The following is a 20,978-nucleotide window of genomic DNA, read 5'->3' on the forward strand; positions in this document are numbered from 1 at the left end:
TAACTCTTACTTTCTTATATATTAAAAACTTTTTTTTCTTTTTAGCGTATTAACATAATAAACAATTGACAAATTATTTTCATCATAATGAAAATGAGAATAAGGCTGTTCATTTCATATATTCTTATTTTATGATAAAAGAAAAAAAAAAACAAGGAACAGGAAAAAATTCTTTAGCGTTTTTATTGACCTTACAATGGACAAAGAAAAAAAATTATTGTAAAAATTGGAAAAATATAAAAAAGAAGGAAAAGAAAATAATGCGTTTAAAAAAAATTAGTGTGTTTAAATCGAAATAAATTAAAGAAGAAAGCTAAAAAAAAAAAAAAGAATATCCTCCACTTATATATATATATATATATATATATATATATATATCATATAAGTTTTTATTTTTTGCACTGTCGAATAATAATTATTTGCAACTTAAATTTAAACATACTGGATTTTTTAAAATAATAATTTGTGATAAAATATAGATACAAATTTAAGTGCTTAAAAATAATATTAAATTTTATTATTTATTTTTATCTATTAATATATATATTTATTTATTTATGTGTGCTATATATATGTATCTTTAAAATAACTGTATTGATAATAAATATAAAAGGAATACATATAATATTATGAATATTTCTATATTTAAATATATTGTGAATTATACATAAAAAATCACAATAAATAAATACAAGTATAAAATGAATTATATATTACAAAACATAATAAAAAAATATTATTTATAAATTTATATATTTTAATTAGTATCCCACAAAAAAGAAAAAAAAAAATTAATAATTTACATATAGTGAAATAATATATTAAACTATATATAATTATAATTGAGAACTATAAAAAATATATTTATACATAATATATTTTTTTTTTTTTTTTTTTTTTTTTTTGATGAAAGGAAACTACAAAAAATATACCAAGATAAAAAAAAAAAAAAAAATACATTAATTTTAATGTATATATACAATATATATCTATAATATATTATATATATATTATCCACAATTATACAAAATTCAGAATATATATATTATGTATTATTTATAACAAATGGAACAGTATTGAATTAAGAACAATTTTTATAATATAATATATATATATATAATATATATATTATATATATCTTATAAATATTATATATATATGCATGCATCAAAATATTGAAACAATATACTTTAAGCTACAGTTCAAGTTAAATGATTTATAAAAACATATTAAAAATATATTTATAATATATTATGTGGTATTTATTTTTATTATATATATATATTTATTTATATAATATATTTATATATTATATTATCGAATTTTATTATTATGTTTTATAGAACATTTTTTTTTTTTTTTTTTCGGTTTTCCTATATTATATAATATAATATTTATACTTTGAAATATTTTATATTTTTTCCGAGTAAAGGTGGATAATTCAAAATAATCTCTTCTTATGGTTTTCCATAAAAACCAAACCCACTTGTTATATATATATATTTATGATTATTATTATATATAGATATATTATAATAATAGCTAAATATTTATATTATATAAATATATAATTTGTAATTCTTCTACTATTGAAAAAAAATAATAAAATGAAAACATTCATATTTTCATTATATATAACGAAATAATATAATATTGAAAATATTATTTAAAATTAATAATCTTTTTTATTTTTTATTTTTTTTTTTTAAATATAATATATTTATATACGTTAAATATTTTCTGTAATATCTTTTTATTTTTAGTATATCACTATAATACCATATTAATAAATATATAATATATATATAATAACATATATATTTATATATATATATATATATAATAAAGAATAATTTCCTTATCGCATATATTTTTTTCCCTATATTTGATTATTTTTTAATATATCAATATGAGTGCTCTTACAGACAAAACAGGAAGGTTTGTTGTACTGGATAAAAATGCAAGCAACTACGAATCTTTAGTGGATCAAGAAATGAATAATGTATATGAAAGAGTTAAGAAATTGGACCCTAACCAAGTTGAATTTTTGCAAGCATTTCATGAAATATTGTATTCTTTAAAACCATTATTTATGGAAGAACCCAAATATTTACCAATAATTGAAATGTTATCAGAACCTGAACGAGCAATACAATTTCGTGTTTGTTGGTTAGATGATAATGGTGTTCAAAGAAAAAATCGTTGTTTTCGTGTTCAATATAATAGTGCCTTAGGTCCATATAAAGGTGGTTTACGATTTCACCCATCAGTTAATTTATCTATTGTAAAATTTTTAGGATTTGAACAAATATTTAAAAATTCTTTAACAGGTTTGCAAATGGGAGGAGGTAAAGGTGGTTCAGATTTCGATCCTAAAGGAAAATCAGATAGTGAAATCTTAAAATTTTGTCAAGCTTTTATGAATGAATTATATAGACATATAGGTCCACGTACTGATGTACCTGCTGGAGATATTGGTGTTGGTGGTCGAGAACTTGGTTATTTATATGGTCAATATAAAAAAATTGTAAACAGTTTTAATGGTACCTTAACTGGAAAAAATGTAAAATGGGGTGGTTCTAATTTAAGAGTGGAAGCAACTGGTTATGGTTTAGTATATTTTGTTTTGGAAGTTTTAAAATCTTTAAATATTCCAGTAGAAAAACAAACTGCTGTTGTAAGTGGTAGTGGTAATGTTGCATTATATTGTGTTCAGAAATTATTACATTTAAATGTTAAAGTTTTAACATTTAGTGATAGTAATGGTTATGTATTTGAACCAAATGGTTTTACTCATGAAAACTTGAAATTTATTATAGCATTAAAAGAAGAAAAAAAAGGTAGAATCAAAGAATACTTAAACCATTCATCTACAGCAAAATATTTCCCAAACGAAAAACCATGGGGGGTACCATGTACATTAGCTTTCCCTTGTGCAACACAAAATGAAATAAATCTTGAAGATGCTAAATTATTACAAAAAAATGGTTGTGTCTTAGTTGGGGAAGGAGCAAATATGCCATCAACTGTAGATGCTATTAATTTCTTTAAATCTAATAATGTTATCTACTGCCCATCAAAAGCAGCAAATGCTGGAGGTGTTGCTATTAGTGGACTTGAAATGAGTCAGAATTTCCAATTCGCTCAATGGACAAGAGAAACTGTTGATGAAAAACTCAAAGAAATTATGAAAAATATTTTTGTTGCTTGCTCAGAAAATGCTTTAAAATATACCAAAAATAAATATGATTTACAAGCAGGTGCAAATATAGCTGGATTCTTAAAAGTTGCTGAATCATATATTGAACAAGGTTGCTTTTAAACATTTATATTTAAGTGTTCATATTTTATGTACATTTCTTATAAAAAATTAAAAAATTCAATTCAATATAATATAGTATAACCATTTAAATATATAAACATATATAATTATTTTAAATAAATAAATATATATATATATATCCACATATTTTTATTTTATATTTTTTATTTATCTTTTTATTAATTAAATTAAATATAAAAAATATAATTAAATATAAGAATTAAATATTATATGAAATTATTTTTGTGTTGCATTTATTTTTTAACATTACATCTTATGATAAAATTCGATAATTATTTATTATATATATAGATATTATTAAAGGTTCCTTATTTAATGTGTATTATATATATATATATATATATATATATATATATATATGTTTATATACATACGTTCCTTTTTTTTTTTTTTTTTAAACCATTATATTTCCATGTGGTTTATTTTTTCCACATGTAACAGAACCATCGAAATATATCCTTATGCCTTTTTCATTTTTTGCATTTTTTGCATTTTTTGTATTTTTTGTATTTTTTGCAGTATTTTTATTTTTAAAATTCAAATTTCAACTTTTAATTTTTATTTAAAAAGTAAACGGAATGAGACACACAACATGTCGATTTAGAAGAGAATATGAATATTTATTATGCATCTCACGATGCAAAAAAAAATATATATATATAAATGTTTATATGTATAGGTAGTTTTTTTTTTATATACAAGATCAAAATGTAAAATGAATGTATAATATAAAGTATAAAATAAAACACATAAGTATATATATATTTTAATAATTTTAAAAAATAAAATAAACGACAATTTAAAGAATTGTAGTACAATGAAATATATATATATATATATATATATATATGTGTATGTGTGTGTTTATATTTATTTATTTATTGATATTTATAAAAATTCTGTAATACTTATGTACCATTTCACTATACCATTTTGCATCATATATCTCATTTTTTCCTTTATAGGATTTAAAAATGTTTTTTTTAATTTATTATCATTAATGAAAGGAATTACTTTTTCATCTAGTATATCTCTATATGTAAAAGCAATTTCTTTACATGTGTATTCATCAAGTTGTATATTTAATTCAAAAGTTTGTGAATTTGTATATACTTGAATATTTTCATGTTTCTCATAATTATTATTTTTAATATCTTCATTATTTATGTTTCCGAACGAAGGTGAAAATTTCCTGTCATTGTTACTAATACGACTTTCACTTTTTAGAAATACATTATTCTTCATATTCGAATAATTATTTGTATCTTCTAATATATTATTTTCTTCTGTATTCATATTTGAAGTATTTTTTATTTCATTCTCCTTCTCTATTTTTTTTTTATAAAGTAAATTATTATTTGCATACAGATTTATTGGCTTCTCATTTTTATTAAATGATTTCATATCATTTAAATGTTGAAAATTGTTGTAATTCTTTTTTATATAATTCTCTTTTTGATTTGTGTAATGTATAACATTATTTTCATCATAAGAAGGATGGTTAATTGGTTTTATTTGATTAATGTTTAAACATGTAAAATTATTTTCATTTGAAATATCTTTTTGTGTTACATTATAATAAGGTAATGGTAATTGACATTCTTTATTTTCTACATTATTTTTATTATCTTTATTTATAACTGTTCTAATTAAATTTGATGCATTTATTTGTTTTTCATAATTTTGTCCCATATTTGTTACATTTGTATGAGGATAATATAATTTCTTTTTATTTTTATCCATAGGAATATTTTTTAAATATTCCATATTCATTTGTATAAAATTATTTCTTTCTCTTTCTTCATTTAAATAATTTATATTTTTTATATTATTCATATTATTTATATTATTATTTATGTTAATATTATGATTAATATGAGCATTTTGATTCTTTGGATATATATGATTTATTCTCTTAACCATATGATTCAAATTATTTTTCATATTGATGTTACTAATTTGTGGTGTTATATATTTTGGCTTAACTTGTGCTTTATATATATATTGATTCTTATGAATATTATTATCAACATTTTTCATAATATGATTATTTATATTTGTAATATTATTCTGAACATAATTTTTTATATTCTTTTCATCATTCATTTTATAAATTATATAGGAATTGTCTTCACCTATAATTTCTGGTACTTCACTTAAAGGTGTACGTATTTTTTTATTTCCATCATTATTTGGTCTGATATTTTGTTTATTGTAATATATATTCTTTTCCTCAGCAATATTATTTTCTTCGATAAAATGGTTCATATTATTTTTTGTTTGATTATTTAATTCGTTATGTGTCTGATTAATATTTTGATTACATCTCATTTGATATTGGTTTAGTAAGTACATTTTATTTTGATCTATGCACAAATTATTATAAGCAGTATTTTTCCCCTCACAAGTACTCATATTAAACTTATTATACACATTATTATTAAAATTAGCAAAGGGTTCTTGATTATTTGCTGTATAGTTGTTAATATGTGGTTGGGTGGACTGTACAAAATAATTATTATTGCATATATTTTTTTTATTACCATAATTGGGTTGAATAAATGGATTGAAACGATTTAACATATATGGGAAATTTTTGTTCCTACTTGTATTATAAGCGTTATCTTCTTTTTTTATTGGATTATTATTATTATGTTGTTGGTATGCATGACTTATATTATTATTATGATTAACACTTATAGGATTATTATTTGCATAAAAATAAGATTTATCATTATTATTATTAATATTTATGGGATTAGGATGTTGTATATAATTTATCTTATTATTGTTCATAATATAATTATAAGGATTATTATTTAAGACGGTATTACCAGAGTAAATATTCTTCATATTATTATTATTATTGTTATCCTTTAAATTTTTTAATTTTTCAAAATAATTGTTAACATTTTTTTTTATTGTTGATGTAATATTATTAATATTATTTTCACCATTGTTTGTACCAATATAATTTGGCTGTTTTCTTATTACGTAATTTTCTTCACACTCTTTTATTGATTCATTTTTTATATAATTACTATCACATTGTAATGAATTCTTATTTTTGTTAATGTTAATATATTGCAAATTTTGTTTATCATTCTTACTATCATTTATAATATTCTGTTTGTTATCTCTATTATAGTTCTTTGGATTTTCTTCACGAATATATAATGAATTTATATTTCCATAGGATGTATTTAAAGATACATTGGGGGTATTAATATAATTCTTACTGTTCATATTATGAGTATATACATTATTATTATTATTATTATTATTATTATTATTATGATCATATATTATGGTTCTATTTTTATTTACATTATTATCATCAACTTTAAAAACTTTTTTATCTTTTTTATTACCAAATGGTTGTTTATTCTCTATTTTATATGCACGTCTTACATTTTTATAAAAATTACCTTTATATAATAAATCTTCTGAATTATAACTTTTACGTTTTATACTGTCACTATATTTTTTATAATTATCTTCCTTATCTACATTTTTGTTATTCATAGAAGTTTTGTTTAGAAAACTTATTGTTGGACTAGTTTTATTTAGCATATTAATTCTACTCGTTATATTTAAATTATCGCATGTTTTATTTAGGTATCTTTTAAGTGAATTTGATTTGACTTCTTTTTTAGTTTCCTTAATTTCATTTGATATATAATTGGGACCTTTATTATGTTTATTTGGTGTATCTTTTTTATCAATTATATTAAAAGTATTATCGTTTATGCTTTCTTCAATTTTTAAAACCTTTGTTACAATTTCGGGGGTACAAAATCTTTTGTTTATAATATCATTTAAATTTTTTACTGATCTATCATTTTTATAAACATTATTTTCTACACTATTAATAATATGTGCATCTTTATTTAAAATTTTATTTTCCTTTTTATGTAAATTGTTTAATTCATTACATTTATTATTTACTAACACGTTTTTGTTACCACTTTGTACTCTTCTGTTATATATATTATGATTTTTAAAGATATCATTTCTTCCTTTCATTTCATCGTTTTTCTTATTTGTAGTACTACTATAATATATATCGTTGTTATCTTGCATATGTATTTTCTCAACACATTCATCTTGTAATTCTTGGATATGTGAATGATTACTTTGGCTGTCCTTACAATCTTCTAAATGAAAAATAGAATCTGCCATTGAAACATAATCAGGGATAGAATCTCTCTTATTTTCTTTAACACCGTCATTTTTATTTAGCATGTTGTATATATTATCATACATATTATTATAAACTTTAGGATCCAATTTTGATGTATTATCTTTTGTAGGTAAACTTTTTTTTATAGGGCTATTTTCGTTGATTTTATCTTTTGATTTTTTCATATAATTATTACAATAGGTATTATTTTTTATGTATATATCTTGTAAATTTTGTTCATAATTTTTTATAGATTCATCACCTTTTTTTTTCTTATCTAATTTTATATTCTTCGTTTCTTTATTTTTATAATTTTCACAAGGATTGTATTCTTTATTAATATGTTTATTATAAATTATATTATTATTAATGGAGATATTTTTGCTTTTATCTATATCATATTTATTCACATTACAATTCGTATATATATTATCATTTTTATGTATTGTTTTTGAATATCCTTTATCATCATCATTATCATCATGAGATATTTCGTTCTTTTCTTTAAGAAGTTGTTTTAATAATATATCACTTAAAGTTGGTTTACACTCTTGAAAGTTCTTATTATTTTTTTCTTCATGTTGATTCGAATTTTCAGTTGAATCATCTTTATTAGATTTAAAAAATTCTATGTCTTTTCTTTTATTATCATTTTTAAAATTTTCTTTGGATAAACAGCTACTTGATAATATAAATGAACTTGAATCTGTGATTTCCTTGATGGTGAGTTCGTTTGATGACATATTGGATATATCAATATTATTATTATTATTATCATCATTATTATTATCATTATTATTATCATTATTATTGTCATTTTTTATGTTTATTTTTTTTTGAGCTTTTGTTTTTAGGTTTGTATTTTTTTTCTTAAGAGAAAACTCGGTAAATTTAAAAGATTGTTTATTCTGATTCCTTGTATTATGGTTCAATAATGTGGTGTTTTTCAAACTGTTGTTATCCTTCATTTTTTTATATACTATATAATTTTCTTTTTTTTTATCTTTTACTTCTTTCATACATACTTTATTTATTACTTCTATCTTTTGATTTGGTCTGGAATTATAATTATACTTACAAAAGGATGGATATTCAATTCCATTAGATGTTTCGAATGTTGGCGTTATTTTTCGTTGATCGTCATTATTACAATTTTCATATTTTACTTTTATAAATTTATTTTTTATTTCACTTTTATTAAGATCATCGAAACTTAATAATAATTCTTCATAACTAGAAGTGCTTTTTATTTCTTCATCCTCATGTATCATATTATGTATTTCAGAATTGTTTGGCGCATTCCCCTCTGTTGTGTTATTGTATTTATTATTCAAAGTATTAATATTATTATTAAGATTTATCTTATTTCTAGTACTTATATTTATATTACTATTTATTTCGTTTTTGATACCTTTAAATTCTAAATTATTTTGGATATGTAAATTTTTTATAGGAACAATACTTTCATCAGAATTTTCTTCATCCGAACAAGTTGAATTATTTTTATGAAATTGTTGGTTATTTTCTTCCTCTATATCCTTCAACATATTTGTAGAGTCATTTGTTAGCTCATTATCTTTCGTTATTTTTTTCTCATTAATATTATGCAAAATTATTTTTTGTGTTATGTTTTTTTCACTTTTTAAAGGCACTATTTTTTTCTCATTATCATTATTTGTTATGAAATTTAAAAAATCTGTATTTTTGGCTAGTGTAAAATAACAAGGAGTTTTTAATTTAAAATTCTCCAAATTAAATTTTGTCAAATAAAAAGATATTGAAGCATATAACCATAAAGAAGATACAACATTATTATATGCATGAATTGTAATATTGTATGAAATATCTGTTTCAATATTTTGTAAAATTATATTTGATGATTTATAAATCTTTGATTCAGTACATTTTATAAATCCATCAATAAATTTTGTTATAATTAATTTAAATTCCATATTTCTTTTTGATATTTTATTTGGAATATATTTTAATATTTGTTCACTATTAGTATCTACACTGATTTTTAGATAAAGATTTTTACATCTAAAAGATGCTTCAATATCAAGTGGATATTTTCCATACTTTTCTCCATATTTTTCGCACTTTCCTCCATATTTTTCGCACTTTCCTCCGTATTTTCCATACTTTTCAAATTTATTGTTTTTTTTCTTATCACTATCTATTTTATGATTTATTTGAGAGTTCACATTTATTTTCTTCTTCTCCATTTTCTTTATATCATATTTACCATCATTTAATTTGTCTTGGTTTAATATACTATCTTTTTTTGTCAAAACATTCTTTTTAATATTCTTTAAACTTTTATTTCTAATACTGGTTAATGAATTATTTCTTGAGGAAGAACAAATGTTTTTATTCTTTTCCTCACCTTTTTCATAAGTATAGTTATTTCCATTATTGTTTTTTAATTTCCTTAATTTTTCTGTTTCTTGTGCATTATGTATAGAATTATTTTTTTTTACTTTGTTTGGAGATGGATAATGAATCTTGTTATTATTTGAATTTACATGGATTATTTTATTTTTAATTTTTTCTTCTTTTTTCTCTTCTACATATGGTTCTCTTATTTTTTTTTCTAATGGCATATATTCTTCTTCCCAATTTGGTATTTCAATTCCACCCCATATTGGTATTTCTTGTCCTCCAAAGTTTGGTAACTTTTGTTCGATCAATTTCTCTTTTTTATATTCATTTAAAGAACATTGTTTTTTTATAACATCCTTATCATCCTTTTTACAATGAATTTTTATAATTTCTTTGGAATTATCTCTTTTTTCACATTCATAAATCTTCTTATGACATGGCACATTCAATTTTTTATATGTTTTTTTTTCTTCATTTTTTTTTTTCTTTTCTGTATCCATATATAAGAACATATTATTATACTTAGATATATAATGAGATTTGATATTAACAACTTTACGGTTACTATTTTTTGGATATCCTATTTTGTTACTTTTCTCATTTTTTATATTACTAATCTTGATATTGTTATAAGAGGAATTATTTTCATCATCTATATTCTTATTATTATATGGGGTTAAGAATTTTGTTCTTTCTTTATAATTTTCATCTGTATTTTTATCTATAATTTTTAAGACATCAGCTATCATAATAGATGGTGTATTTGAACGTTTTTTATGATTTAATGATGTCAATTTTATGTTGATATTTTCCTTGTATCCTTTCTGATCATAATTATTATATATGTTTGTACATATATTTCCATATTTTTTCTTTTTATTATTATGAATATTATTATTATTATTATTATTATGTTTATAATTCGATGCAGCTTTGTGTTCCAGATTTATATTTTTACTTACCTTTTCAATAACTTGAGATTCAAAAGAATCATTTAATTTATTTTCTAATGTATTTGTTTCTCCTAATTTTAATAATAAAGAAGGTTCTGTTTTTACATTTTTCTTTTCATTATATAAAGAGGTTCTCTTTAATAACTTACAGCTTTCGTTTATTGAAGATATCATATATTTAACCTTTTCATTGTAATCATTATTTTTAATAGTATTTGGTGATTTATTAAATAATGAAGGTTCATTTTGTTTAATATATCTTTCCTTATCACTACTAAATTCATTGGATATTATTTTATTTTTATTAATGTACTTATTATCATAATAAAAATTTGTGTCAATATTACCCTTTCTATTTTCCTCCATTATACTATAATCAAAGGAATCATTTTCTATATGTTCCTTAAAATTTTCATAAAAATCTTTTTCATTTATATTAAAATATTTTTTTTCATCTATTGAATTTAACTCAATATGAGGTGTTTCAATATTTTTTATATTCAATATAACTTGTTCATTCTTGTCTGGCATTGTCATATTTTCTTTATTTACTTGCTCTTTACCACTAAAAGATTGTTTACTGTTTTCATTGAAACTATTATTAATATATTTCTTTTGTATATCTTGATTAAAATATTTATTACAATTTTGTATAGTTTCTTTTGTTCCCTCTATATTTTTCTTTAAGTTATAATAATCATTATTATATTTTTTGTTATTTGTAGGAACTCCTATTAAAGCATCCTTACTTATATAAGTAGAATAAAAATGTTCTTCTATTGCGTTTGATATATCATTAATAGAAGTTTGTTCTTTTACAATAATATTTTTAGATTTTAATTTCAAATGTCTAATTTCTTCTTTTAATGGATTTTTTAGAATATCTGTTTTATTATTATTTTCCTCTTTTAAAAAACATCCTATTTGTAGCTCCTTGTTTTTAATATGTTCTTTTTTATATGTATCGGATGAATCATACCTGATTTCCCTTTTTTCAATTATATCCAAGAATGATTTATCACATTCAGTTTCCTCAATATTCTTTAAATGTATTTTTTCTATATTACTACAGAACTTATTATTTGTATAATTTATATTATTTTTATTTATATCTTTTTTATAATTAAAAATGCTTGCATTGTTTACAGTATTTATATTTTTGAAATCTTCAAGATTACTGTTATTAATAATATTTCTTATATGTATTGAATTGTTGAAAATATCTGATTTATTTGAATTACTTTTTGGATATAAATCTTTAGTGTTGTTATTTGTACTTATATCGCTGGTATCTTCATTATTATTTAAAGAATTTAATTTACATTCCATATTTAAATTATTTATATTTTCTATATCATTTTTGGTATATTTTTTATCACTCTTATAAATTAATGTATCTTCTTTTGTTAAATTATTTATTTCTTCAACATTATTACAATGATTCTTTATTTCTTCCTTTTTTGTTTTTTTTTTTTTTTTATTAACACTTTCATAACTCAATGTTGTATCAGAATTGGAGGAGAAGCTATTACAACTATATACTTCTTTTGTTATTTTCACTGTATTATGGATATTGTTCTCATTTAATTTATATTCTTCTATACCTTCATTAGTATGTAAAATGTTTTGTGAATTATTCATATCACAATTATCGTTTATATTTTCTTTACAATCTAAAACAGATATGTTTTTGTTCTTGTATTCTTGTACTTGATTTTTAATTTTTTTATTTGCATTTTTTACCAAGCTGCATATTTCATCTATAATTAAATGTTCTTTTGCTTTGATAATTTCACATATCTGTTTATTATCAGACATTTTATATTTTTCATTTCCATTACATATGTTATCCATTATATTATTATTAAATGAATTATTTTTTCTACAACAATCATTCATATTATATTGTTTGTAGGATGAAGGTTTATTACTACTTCTATCTATTATTGTTTCATTAATGTTATAATCTTGTGGTATATCGGTATTATTTTGTGTAATCAATTCTTTTTTACATATATTATTAGGATAAGATTCATTTTCAAACTGTTCATTTGAGATATCTAAATCTTTAATATATGCATCTTCAACATGTACATCTTGTATATTTATATCTGGAAGATTTCCATATTTAATATGTTCTATATCTAATGAGCCATTTCTTAAATCTATTTCTTCCTTATTACCATCGAACGTTGAATTTTCATTCAATAAATTCTTAGTTGATAAGTAATCATTCATATCTACAAAGTTCTTTATTTCATTTATATTTTTATAGTCAATTGTAGGAGTATTATATATATACTGATCTTCATTATTTATGTCGTTATATAAAGATAAATATTCATCGTTATCTTTATTTTTACTATCATGGGGAAGAGAAGTACCTCTATTATATTCCTTCATATATTCTTGTAGAAGGTATAATTTTGAACTCTTTTCCATTATATAAATATGATATATAAAAAGATATCACTTAATGTGATAATGTCAATTATTAAACAAAAATATATATATATATATAAATATATGTATGTATTTGGTTTACTTATCATTTTATTATTTTTTTTTTTTCTTTTTTCTACTATTGTTGGTAAAGTATAATATTATAATGCAAATTGTATAATATTTATATAATATGAATTAATAAGCAAAAGAAGGTAAGCACACACATACACACAAAAAAAAAATAAAAAAAATATAAGGCAATTTGAACTTTAAATATAAATATATGGTTATATAACTAATTATTAACATATAATATGTAATTTTACTTATGCAAATAAAAGTAATATATATTTTGTACATATAATAATATATAAAATATATAGACAATTATTATATATAATATACGGAATCTTCATAAATCTTACTATCACAAGGATGAGTAAAATTTCTTTTTAATTCAAAAATGATATATATATATATGTATTTATATGAGTATATATTTATGTATTATTAAAAAAAAGACGGACTAAAAAAGATAAAATTACAAAAACAAAATTTTATATATGAACTTTTTTCTTAAGTGGAATGACACTAATAAACATATAAGCTTCCAATTTATTAATATTTATATAAATCATAAACACTATATGAGAATGCACATATATATATATATATATATATATATATATATATATATATATATATATATATATATAGATTTATTTATATATTTATTTTTATGTAGGATATTTGATTATATATTTTATTAATTATTATCTTTTATTTTTTATTTTTTAATTTTTTTTTTAATATTTCAATTCAGAGAAAAAATCTGTATAATACTCCAACAGTGTATAGATTCACAAGGTCCAAAAAGATTTTATGTATATCTACTTTTACTTTTCCTTTATATTTATTTATTTAAATTTTTTTAACTTCTATATATATTATGTATATATAAAAATATATTCAATTTTTTTTTTTTTTTTTTTTTTTTAAGTGTGCATAAATTTTTTAATTTCAAATATAAAACTCGGGCTTATATAATTTTTATTTATTTATTATTATTTTTTATTATAATAAAAAGGACATCTCTATATATAATGTGAATGTAACTTTTGTTTATGCACATATATATATATATATATATATATAAGTACACATTGAAAAGTATATTAATGTAAATCACAAACAAAAAAAAAAAAAAAAAAAAAAAAATGTATTAAGGAAAACACTGTAAGAATTATATTATGTTTGGAAAAATACGGATAAACTATTTATCATCAAATAAAGATATATTTACAAAAAATAGAATTTTGTTAAATTACTTTTTTTTTTAATTTTATATATTGTAGAGATATATAAATTTATAAACTTTATTAAAACTTAAAAAATTTATATTATTTTTATTTTTATAAAAAATATATTATTATAAATGTTGTTGATTTTTTTTTTATTTATTTAATTATCTTGTTATTAAGAACATTTAGTATTTAGAAAAAATGATAAAACATAGTAATATAAGAAATAAGATAAAAGAGTAATAAACCAAGATAAACTACAAGATCCTAATGTATTAATATTTCTACATAGTCTTAAGAACATATAATATGGTTACTTAATATTTTGTGCATTTATGTGCATTATAAGAATTTTGTAGTATTTTACAAAGATAAAAATATGCAGATTTAAAAAATAAGCTCTTCCTACAATAATAGTTGTATTTATTGAGGTTGTCTTTTTTTATGCACTTTATTATATTTTTAACTCAACTCATTATTATATGTATGAAAAAAAATAAAAGAAAGTTATAAAATGTGAATAATTTTTGCATTTACATTGACATTCTTGATCTTACAAATAAAATGTATAGGGCATATAATTGAAAATACACTTGCTATCTTGTTATCTACGCTTTGCAGTTAAGTTTTTCAATAGAAAGATATAAAATTAAAACAAAATAAATATATCTACACATATATATATTTATCATAACAACATTAAGTATATTCTATTTTAGAAAAAATAAATTCTAAACATAATTTTATATGAACAACACAAAGAAAATATATATATATATATATATATATCCAAATTTTTTACAAAACATTTCAATATATATACACACACACTTTTAATAATTAAAAATCTTTTATTTTTTTATCTTAAATAATTCTGGTTCTCAATTCTCCTATAAAAAGAAAAAATATAAAAATAATATAACACTAATCAATTATAAGTATATTTCATTTTGTTTTTAATTTTAAAAACACTTCAATTTCACTTTTGTTTTAATTTCAAAAGTTGAATTTTATTCCATAGGTTATCCTCCATCCTTTTCTGTTCGCTTATAATTCTTCGTTTGATTTCCTCCTTCAATACATTGAATGAAAATATTTTTATTTAGTACAAAATATCACATATAATATATATATGTATATATTATTAATTTATCGTTAGTTGATTACTTTTTCATTATTATATATTTCTAAATCATTATGATACTCTAACGAATTAAGCATATCCTTATCCCCATATGCTCTTAATATTTAACATTAAAAGGTAAAAAGAAAGAATTAAATAAACAGCAGTAAATTTTTTTTTAATTTTGAACAAACAACACATCAATCGTGCAAATATAAATATTAATAAATAAATATCAATATATATATATATATATATATATATATATATATATATTATTTTTATTTTTACGGAACACTATAATGTATATTTAATGGGATAGGTTCGGATGCTTGCCAATTCTTTTGAAAATCCAATGGATACAATAAAGAATTACTAGGAAAAAAATCCATAATATTCATTTCATCCTTTCTTGCACTACTTGATAAAACCATATAAATCTATATATACATGTATATTATATATATATATATATATATATATATATATATATATGTTAATATATAAATATATAATAATATTATCATTTATATTTTCCACACGTGTACATGTATCATAATGAAGTTGATATTATTACTTCATAGAATAAAATTAGGATGTGGAATATAAACAAAAGACCTTTATTAATCTTCATTTTTTTCTTTTTATATGAAATATAATATTATTATATATAAATATATATCGATTTTTTTATATATTATAATAACGTCAAATATTACACATATATATATAGAGAGAAACATATGGTTTCTTCTTTTTTTTTTTTGTAATATAATAAAAGAAACAAAAAAAAATTATTATTTTATATATATCTTATTTGGGAGTTGTGTAATATGTAATATTCTATAAATATTAATTTAATATATACCAATTTTATTGTATATACATTTAAATCTACTCCATTAAATTTAATAGGCGGAAATACATATATCAAATTGAAACGGGTCAAATGAATAATATATATATATATATATATATATTTACAAAGAAAAGAAAAAAAATTAAAATAATTTAAAACAAATACATTTATAAATACATACAATTAATATATTTTTCTTTTCATATCATGAAAAAATAATAAATTAGAATAATGTTAATAATAAAAGGTACTATATCATTTATGAGAGAGAAATATAAATAATATATATATAATATATATATTACAAAATATATATTACACAAATGTTTTTTATTTTATTTTATTTTATTTTATGAAAACACAAGAACGAAACCATGACCAAAAAATAGGAATAGATATTTTATAAGGAAAGAAAAAATATAATAATAAATAAAATTTTATAATAATATTATATAATATAAGATAGAATGAAAGGAAAAAATAAAAAATGAAAAAGAAGAAAAAGCCATATATAATTCTCCTATTTTTATTGTTCCAATTAAATATATTTTTGTCCTTTTCAATTTTTCTTTGTAATTCCATTTCTTTTAAAAATAATAAAAAGAATCAAAATAATTTTTTTTTTGTTCCAAATAAGGGTATAGGTATAATATGTAATAAAAGAAAAACAGAAAAACATTTTTCTTTGTATAATCATGGAAAAGAATTTCATGAAAGAGTAAAGAAATTACATATTTTATCAGATGTTTTAAATATTGATGCTTATCCATCCACTTTTATAAAAAGAAATATAAAGATAGATGATCTAAAAAAAAAATTCGAACATTTAAAAGATGGAGAAAGGGATGATAAAATATATGTAATATATGGCAGAGTAACAGTAAAACGAAATAATGGTATGTTTATGAACATACAAGATGATGAAGGAAATATACAAATATATTTAGATGAAAGTTTACCTATTAAAGGAAAAAAAAATGATAATAAAAAGATAAATAATAATAAAATAGAAGAAGAACCAAATCAATATCATATGAACAATAATACAGCTTCATCCATTTTATCTAACAATAACAAAACAAATAAGAACGATAATGTAATAAATGATCAAAGTTATAATGAAAAATATGAGACACATAATAATCAAATAATGGCAAGGAAAATTATTGAACTTGGTGATTTTGTAGCTGTAAAAGGTTTTGTTCGAAAAACGCTAAGAGGTGAAATAACATTACACGCCAAAGATATTTATATACTTACCAAATCTTTATTACCATTACCAGATAAATATAAAGGAATGAAAGATGTAGAATATAAATATAGAAAACGATACTTAGATTTTTTAACTAACAATGATCAAAAAGATAAGATAAAAACACGATATGATATAATCCAAGAAATAAGAAAATATTTATTAAAACGTAATTTTCTTGAAGTTGATACTCCTATATTACAATTAATACCAGGAGGAGCTACAGCAAAACCATTTGAAACTTATTTGAAATCTTTAAATTTACTTTTATATTTACGTATATCTCCGGAATTATTTTTAAAAAAATTAATTGTAAGTGGAATCTCAGAACAAATATTTGAATTAAGTAAATGTTTTCGTAATGAAGGTTTAAGTTCTATACATAATCCAGAATTTACCATGTTAGAAATATATAAATCTTATACTAATTATAAATATATGATGAATTTTGTTGAAAAAATAATAAAACACCTTTTTAAAAAATTCCCTTATCTTTCATATATGAATTCATCAAATTCGAACACAAAAGAAAAAAAAAATAATAATATGAACAATAAATGGAAAAAAATATCATTCATTAAAATCATAAAAGATTATACATCAATTAATTTTTTAAAACTCTCATTTGATGAAGCATATAATGAAGCTAATAAATTAAACATATATTTTGATCAACCAAAAGAACAATTAAATTGGGGATTAATTGTAGAAGAAGTTTTCAAAAAAAAAGTTGAACCATATTTACCAAATGAACCTATACATATATATCACTTACCATCTGATACATCACCACTAGCCAAAACATTAACCAAAAACACTAGATTATCCGAAAGATTTGAAACATATATAGGACAAATGGAAATAGCTAATGGATATTCTGAAGAAGCTAATGCTTTAATACAGGAAAAAAAATTCCTTTCTCAAATTGCCTTGAAAAATATCATTAAAACAAATGAAAAAAATATTCATATTCCTACAACTTCTTCTAATGATCAACATAAAAGTAATCATAATGAAACTCATCAAAACATTAAGGAAGTATCTAATAAAGACAATACAACTAATATATATGATGAAAATAAGAATAGTGATAATAATCAAATAGATTATGATTATATAACAGCTTTGGCTCATGGATTACCACCAACAGGAGGACTAGGAATTGGTATTGATCGTTTGTGTATGTTATTTACTAATACAAATTCGATTAAAAATATTGTATCATTTCCAATCATAAAACCGCATGGGAAAGAATAAAAATGCATCCTCAAGTGAATAAATAAATAAATAAATATATATATATATATATATTTATTGTTTTACTTTAACGCGCGCAATATAACGCTATACACTTTATATGAATTAATTTTCAAGTCATTTTCATTTTTTTTTATAATCATTTTTAAAGTCATAATAATAAAAATAAACCTTATTATATATATATATATTTATTTATTTATTTATTTTATTTTACTTTTTTTGTCAACTACAAAACTGTTATTTTTTCGAACGAATATTTAAATTAAAAACTATTGTTATTTTTTATATTATGCTCTATCATATCTATAAATATATATGCGATAAGTAAAAAAAAAAAAAAAAAAAAAAAAATGTATGCGTGTATATATATATATAAGCACATGTGAAAAAAAAAATGAAAAAAATGAATTATGATTAATATTAACACATTAAATATATAATGTGTATCCTCCATCAATAAAATCGTTTTATTTAATTTTAAAATTATTTCTTGTTCATTATTTTTACAAACAAATATATAAATATATATTCAAACAAAGATAAAATATAATTAATTAAATCAATGAATAAAAGATTATGTTAATAATATGTACATACATATACATATATATATACATATTGCGAATATTATTAAAATATAATACTGTCCGATTTTTTTTCTTTATCATTCAAATTATTCGTATCAACAGACGGATTTGAGTTCATCATACCGCTTGGAAGATTTCCCGCCTTAGCACTATAAATAAAAATGAAAAAAATATATATTATTATATTTCTACATATATACCATAGCCATATGAATTGAATAATTAAAATATTAATCATATATTTATATTTAAATAAAATTAATATTTACCTTTTTATAAAATTTGATATTTCATTATTCTTTTGGTCTAATTGTTTTTGACATTCAGCTATAATTTGTTCGACCTAACAATTAAAAAAAAAAAAAAATATATATATATATATATTAAAATAGGACATATATAAGAAAAAATTAAATTTTTAAATAAGTTGTGCATTTAAAATGTAGGAACAAAATATATATATGAATACATTTAAGGCTCACAATTTAGTTTAAAAATTATAAAAATCAAAACATAAATAATATTATTATGTATATTGAAATACCATATACATATATATATATATATATATATATATATATACCTTATTTTTATGGTCCAACAAAGCTGGCTTAATTTCCCCAACTGTTCTTTCAACTAAAACTTCTCCAACCATTCTGTAGCATCTTCTATCTGAAGGTACACTTTCCAAAGCTTCAAGCACTAATCTACAAAATTGTTAAAAAAAAAATAAAAGTTCATTTAAAATATTGAAAAAATAAAAAATCCTTATTCATTATACATAATATGATTAACATGTTTTCAATAAATGTACAAAAAAAAAAAATTAATTTTTTATCCTTCGCATACTTGTGTTCAACTACATCTTGATATAATTCTTCTATCTTTGAAACTAATTGAACTCTATCCTTTTCAATTTGTTCATATGTTAATTTAGATTCTTTTGCCTGGCTTATATTAGCTGATTCAACATTACTCTTAGTTTCCATTTTTATTAATATTTCATTGAAGTTAAATTTTTTTATTTTATTATATATATATTATATATATAATTGAAAAAAAAAAAATAAAAATACATTTAATATAAATATATATTATATTATTATTACAATAATTTTCAGAATATATGTAAAAAAAAAAAAAAATTATAAAAATAAATAAAAGAAATTTTATAAATTCAATATAATTAATGTAAAAAAAAAAAAAAAAAAAAAATTAAATTATATAGATCTTGTGCATATGCATTTTTTTTTTTTTTTTTTTTTTTTTTTTTTTTTTTTTTAAAAATAT

General features: G+C 19.5%; 5 protein-coding genes across 5 annotated transcripts; 2 read left to right on the forward strand and 3 right to left on the reverse strand.

Moving 5' to 3' along the window:
- Positions 1 to 1,909: 1,909 nt before the first annotated feature.
- PGSY75_1416500 (NADP-specific glutamate dehydrogenase) lies at positions 1,910 to 3,322 on the forward strand (the record flags this gene model as incomplete). The annotated part of the gene is made up of 1 exon (XM_018787870.1): positions 1,910 to 3,322. The coding sequence occupies one exon, from the start codon at positions 1,910 to 1,912 to the stop codon at positions 3,320 to 3,322; it is 1,413 nt and encodes a 470-aa protein (XP_018639242.1).
- A 909-nt stretch (positions 3,323 to 4,231) lies between these two features.
- Positions 4,232 to 13,303, reverse strand: PGSY75_1416600 (hypothetical protein; the record flags this gene model as incomplete). Its single annotated transcript, XM_018787871.1, has 1 exon — positions 4,232 to 13,303. The coding sequence occupies one exon, from the start codon at positions 13,301 to 13,303 to the stop codon at positions 4,232 to 4,234; it is 9,072 nt and encodes a 3,023-aa protein (XP_018639243.1).
- Positions 13,304 to 15,466: 2,163 nt separating this feature from the next.
- PGSY75_1416700 (hypothetical protein) lies at positions 15,467 to 16,364 on the reverse strand (the record flags this gene model as incomplete). The annotated part of the gene is made up of 5 exons (XM_018787872.1): positions 15,467 to 15,497; positions 15,591 to 15,679; positions 15,775 to 15,847; positions 16,022 to 16,170; positions 16,308 to 16,364. 5 exons carry the CDS (start codon positions 16,362 to 16,364, stop codon positions 15,467 to 15,469), a joined length of 399 nt encoding a protein of 132 aa, XP_018639244.1.
- A 712-nt stretch (positions 16,365 to 17,076) lies between these two features.
- PGSY75_1416800 (putative lysine--tRNA ligase) lies at positions 17,077 to 19,098 on the forward strand (the record flags this gene model as incomplete). The annotated part of the gene is made up of 1 exon (XM_018787873.1): positions 17,077 to 19,098. The coding sequence occupies one exon, from the start codon at positions 17,077 to 17,079 to the stop codon at positions 19,096 to 19,098; it is 2,022 nt and encodes a 673-aa protein (XP_018639245.1).
- A 633-nt stretch (positions 19,099 to 19,731) lies between these two features.
- Positions 19,732 to 20,677, reverse strand: PGSY75_1416900 (putative prefoldin subunit 2; the record flags this gene model as incomplete). The annotated part of the gene is made up of 4 exons (XM_018787874.1): positions 19,732 to 19,837; positions 19,958 to 20,031; positions 20,272 to 20,395; positions 20,538 to 20,677. 4 exons carry the CDS (start codon positions 20,675 to 20,677, stop codon positions 19,732 to 19,734), a joined length of 444 nt encoding a protein of 147 aa, XP_018639246.1.
- Between the last annotated feature and the right edge of the window lie 301 nt (positions 20,678 to 20,978).

This window comes from Plasmodium gaboni, chromosome 14 (assembly GCF_001602025.1).
Source record: "Plasmodium gaboni strain SY75 chromosome 14, whole genome shotgun sequence".
NCBI lineage: Eukaryota > Apicomplexa > Aconoidasida > Haemosporida > Plasmodiidae > Plasmodium > Plasmodium gaboni.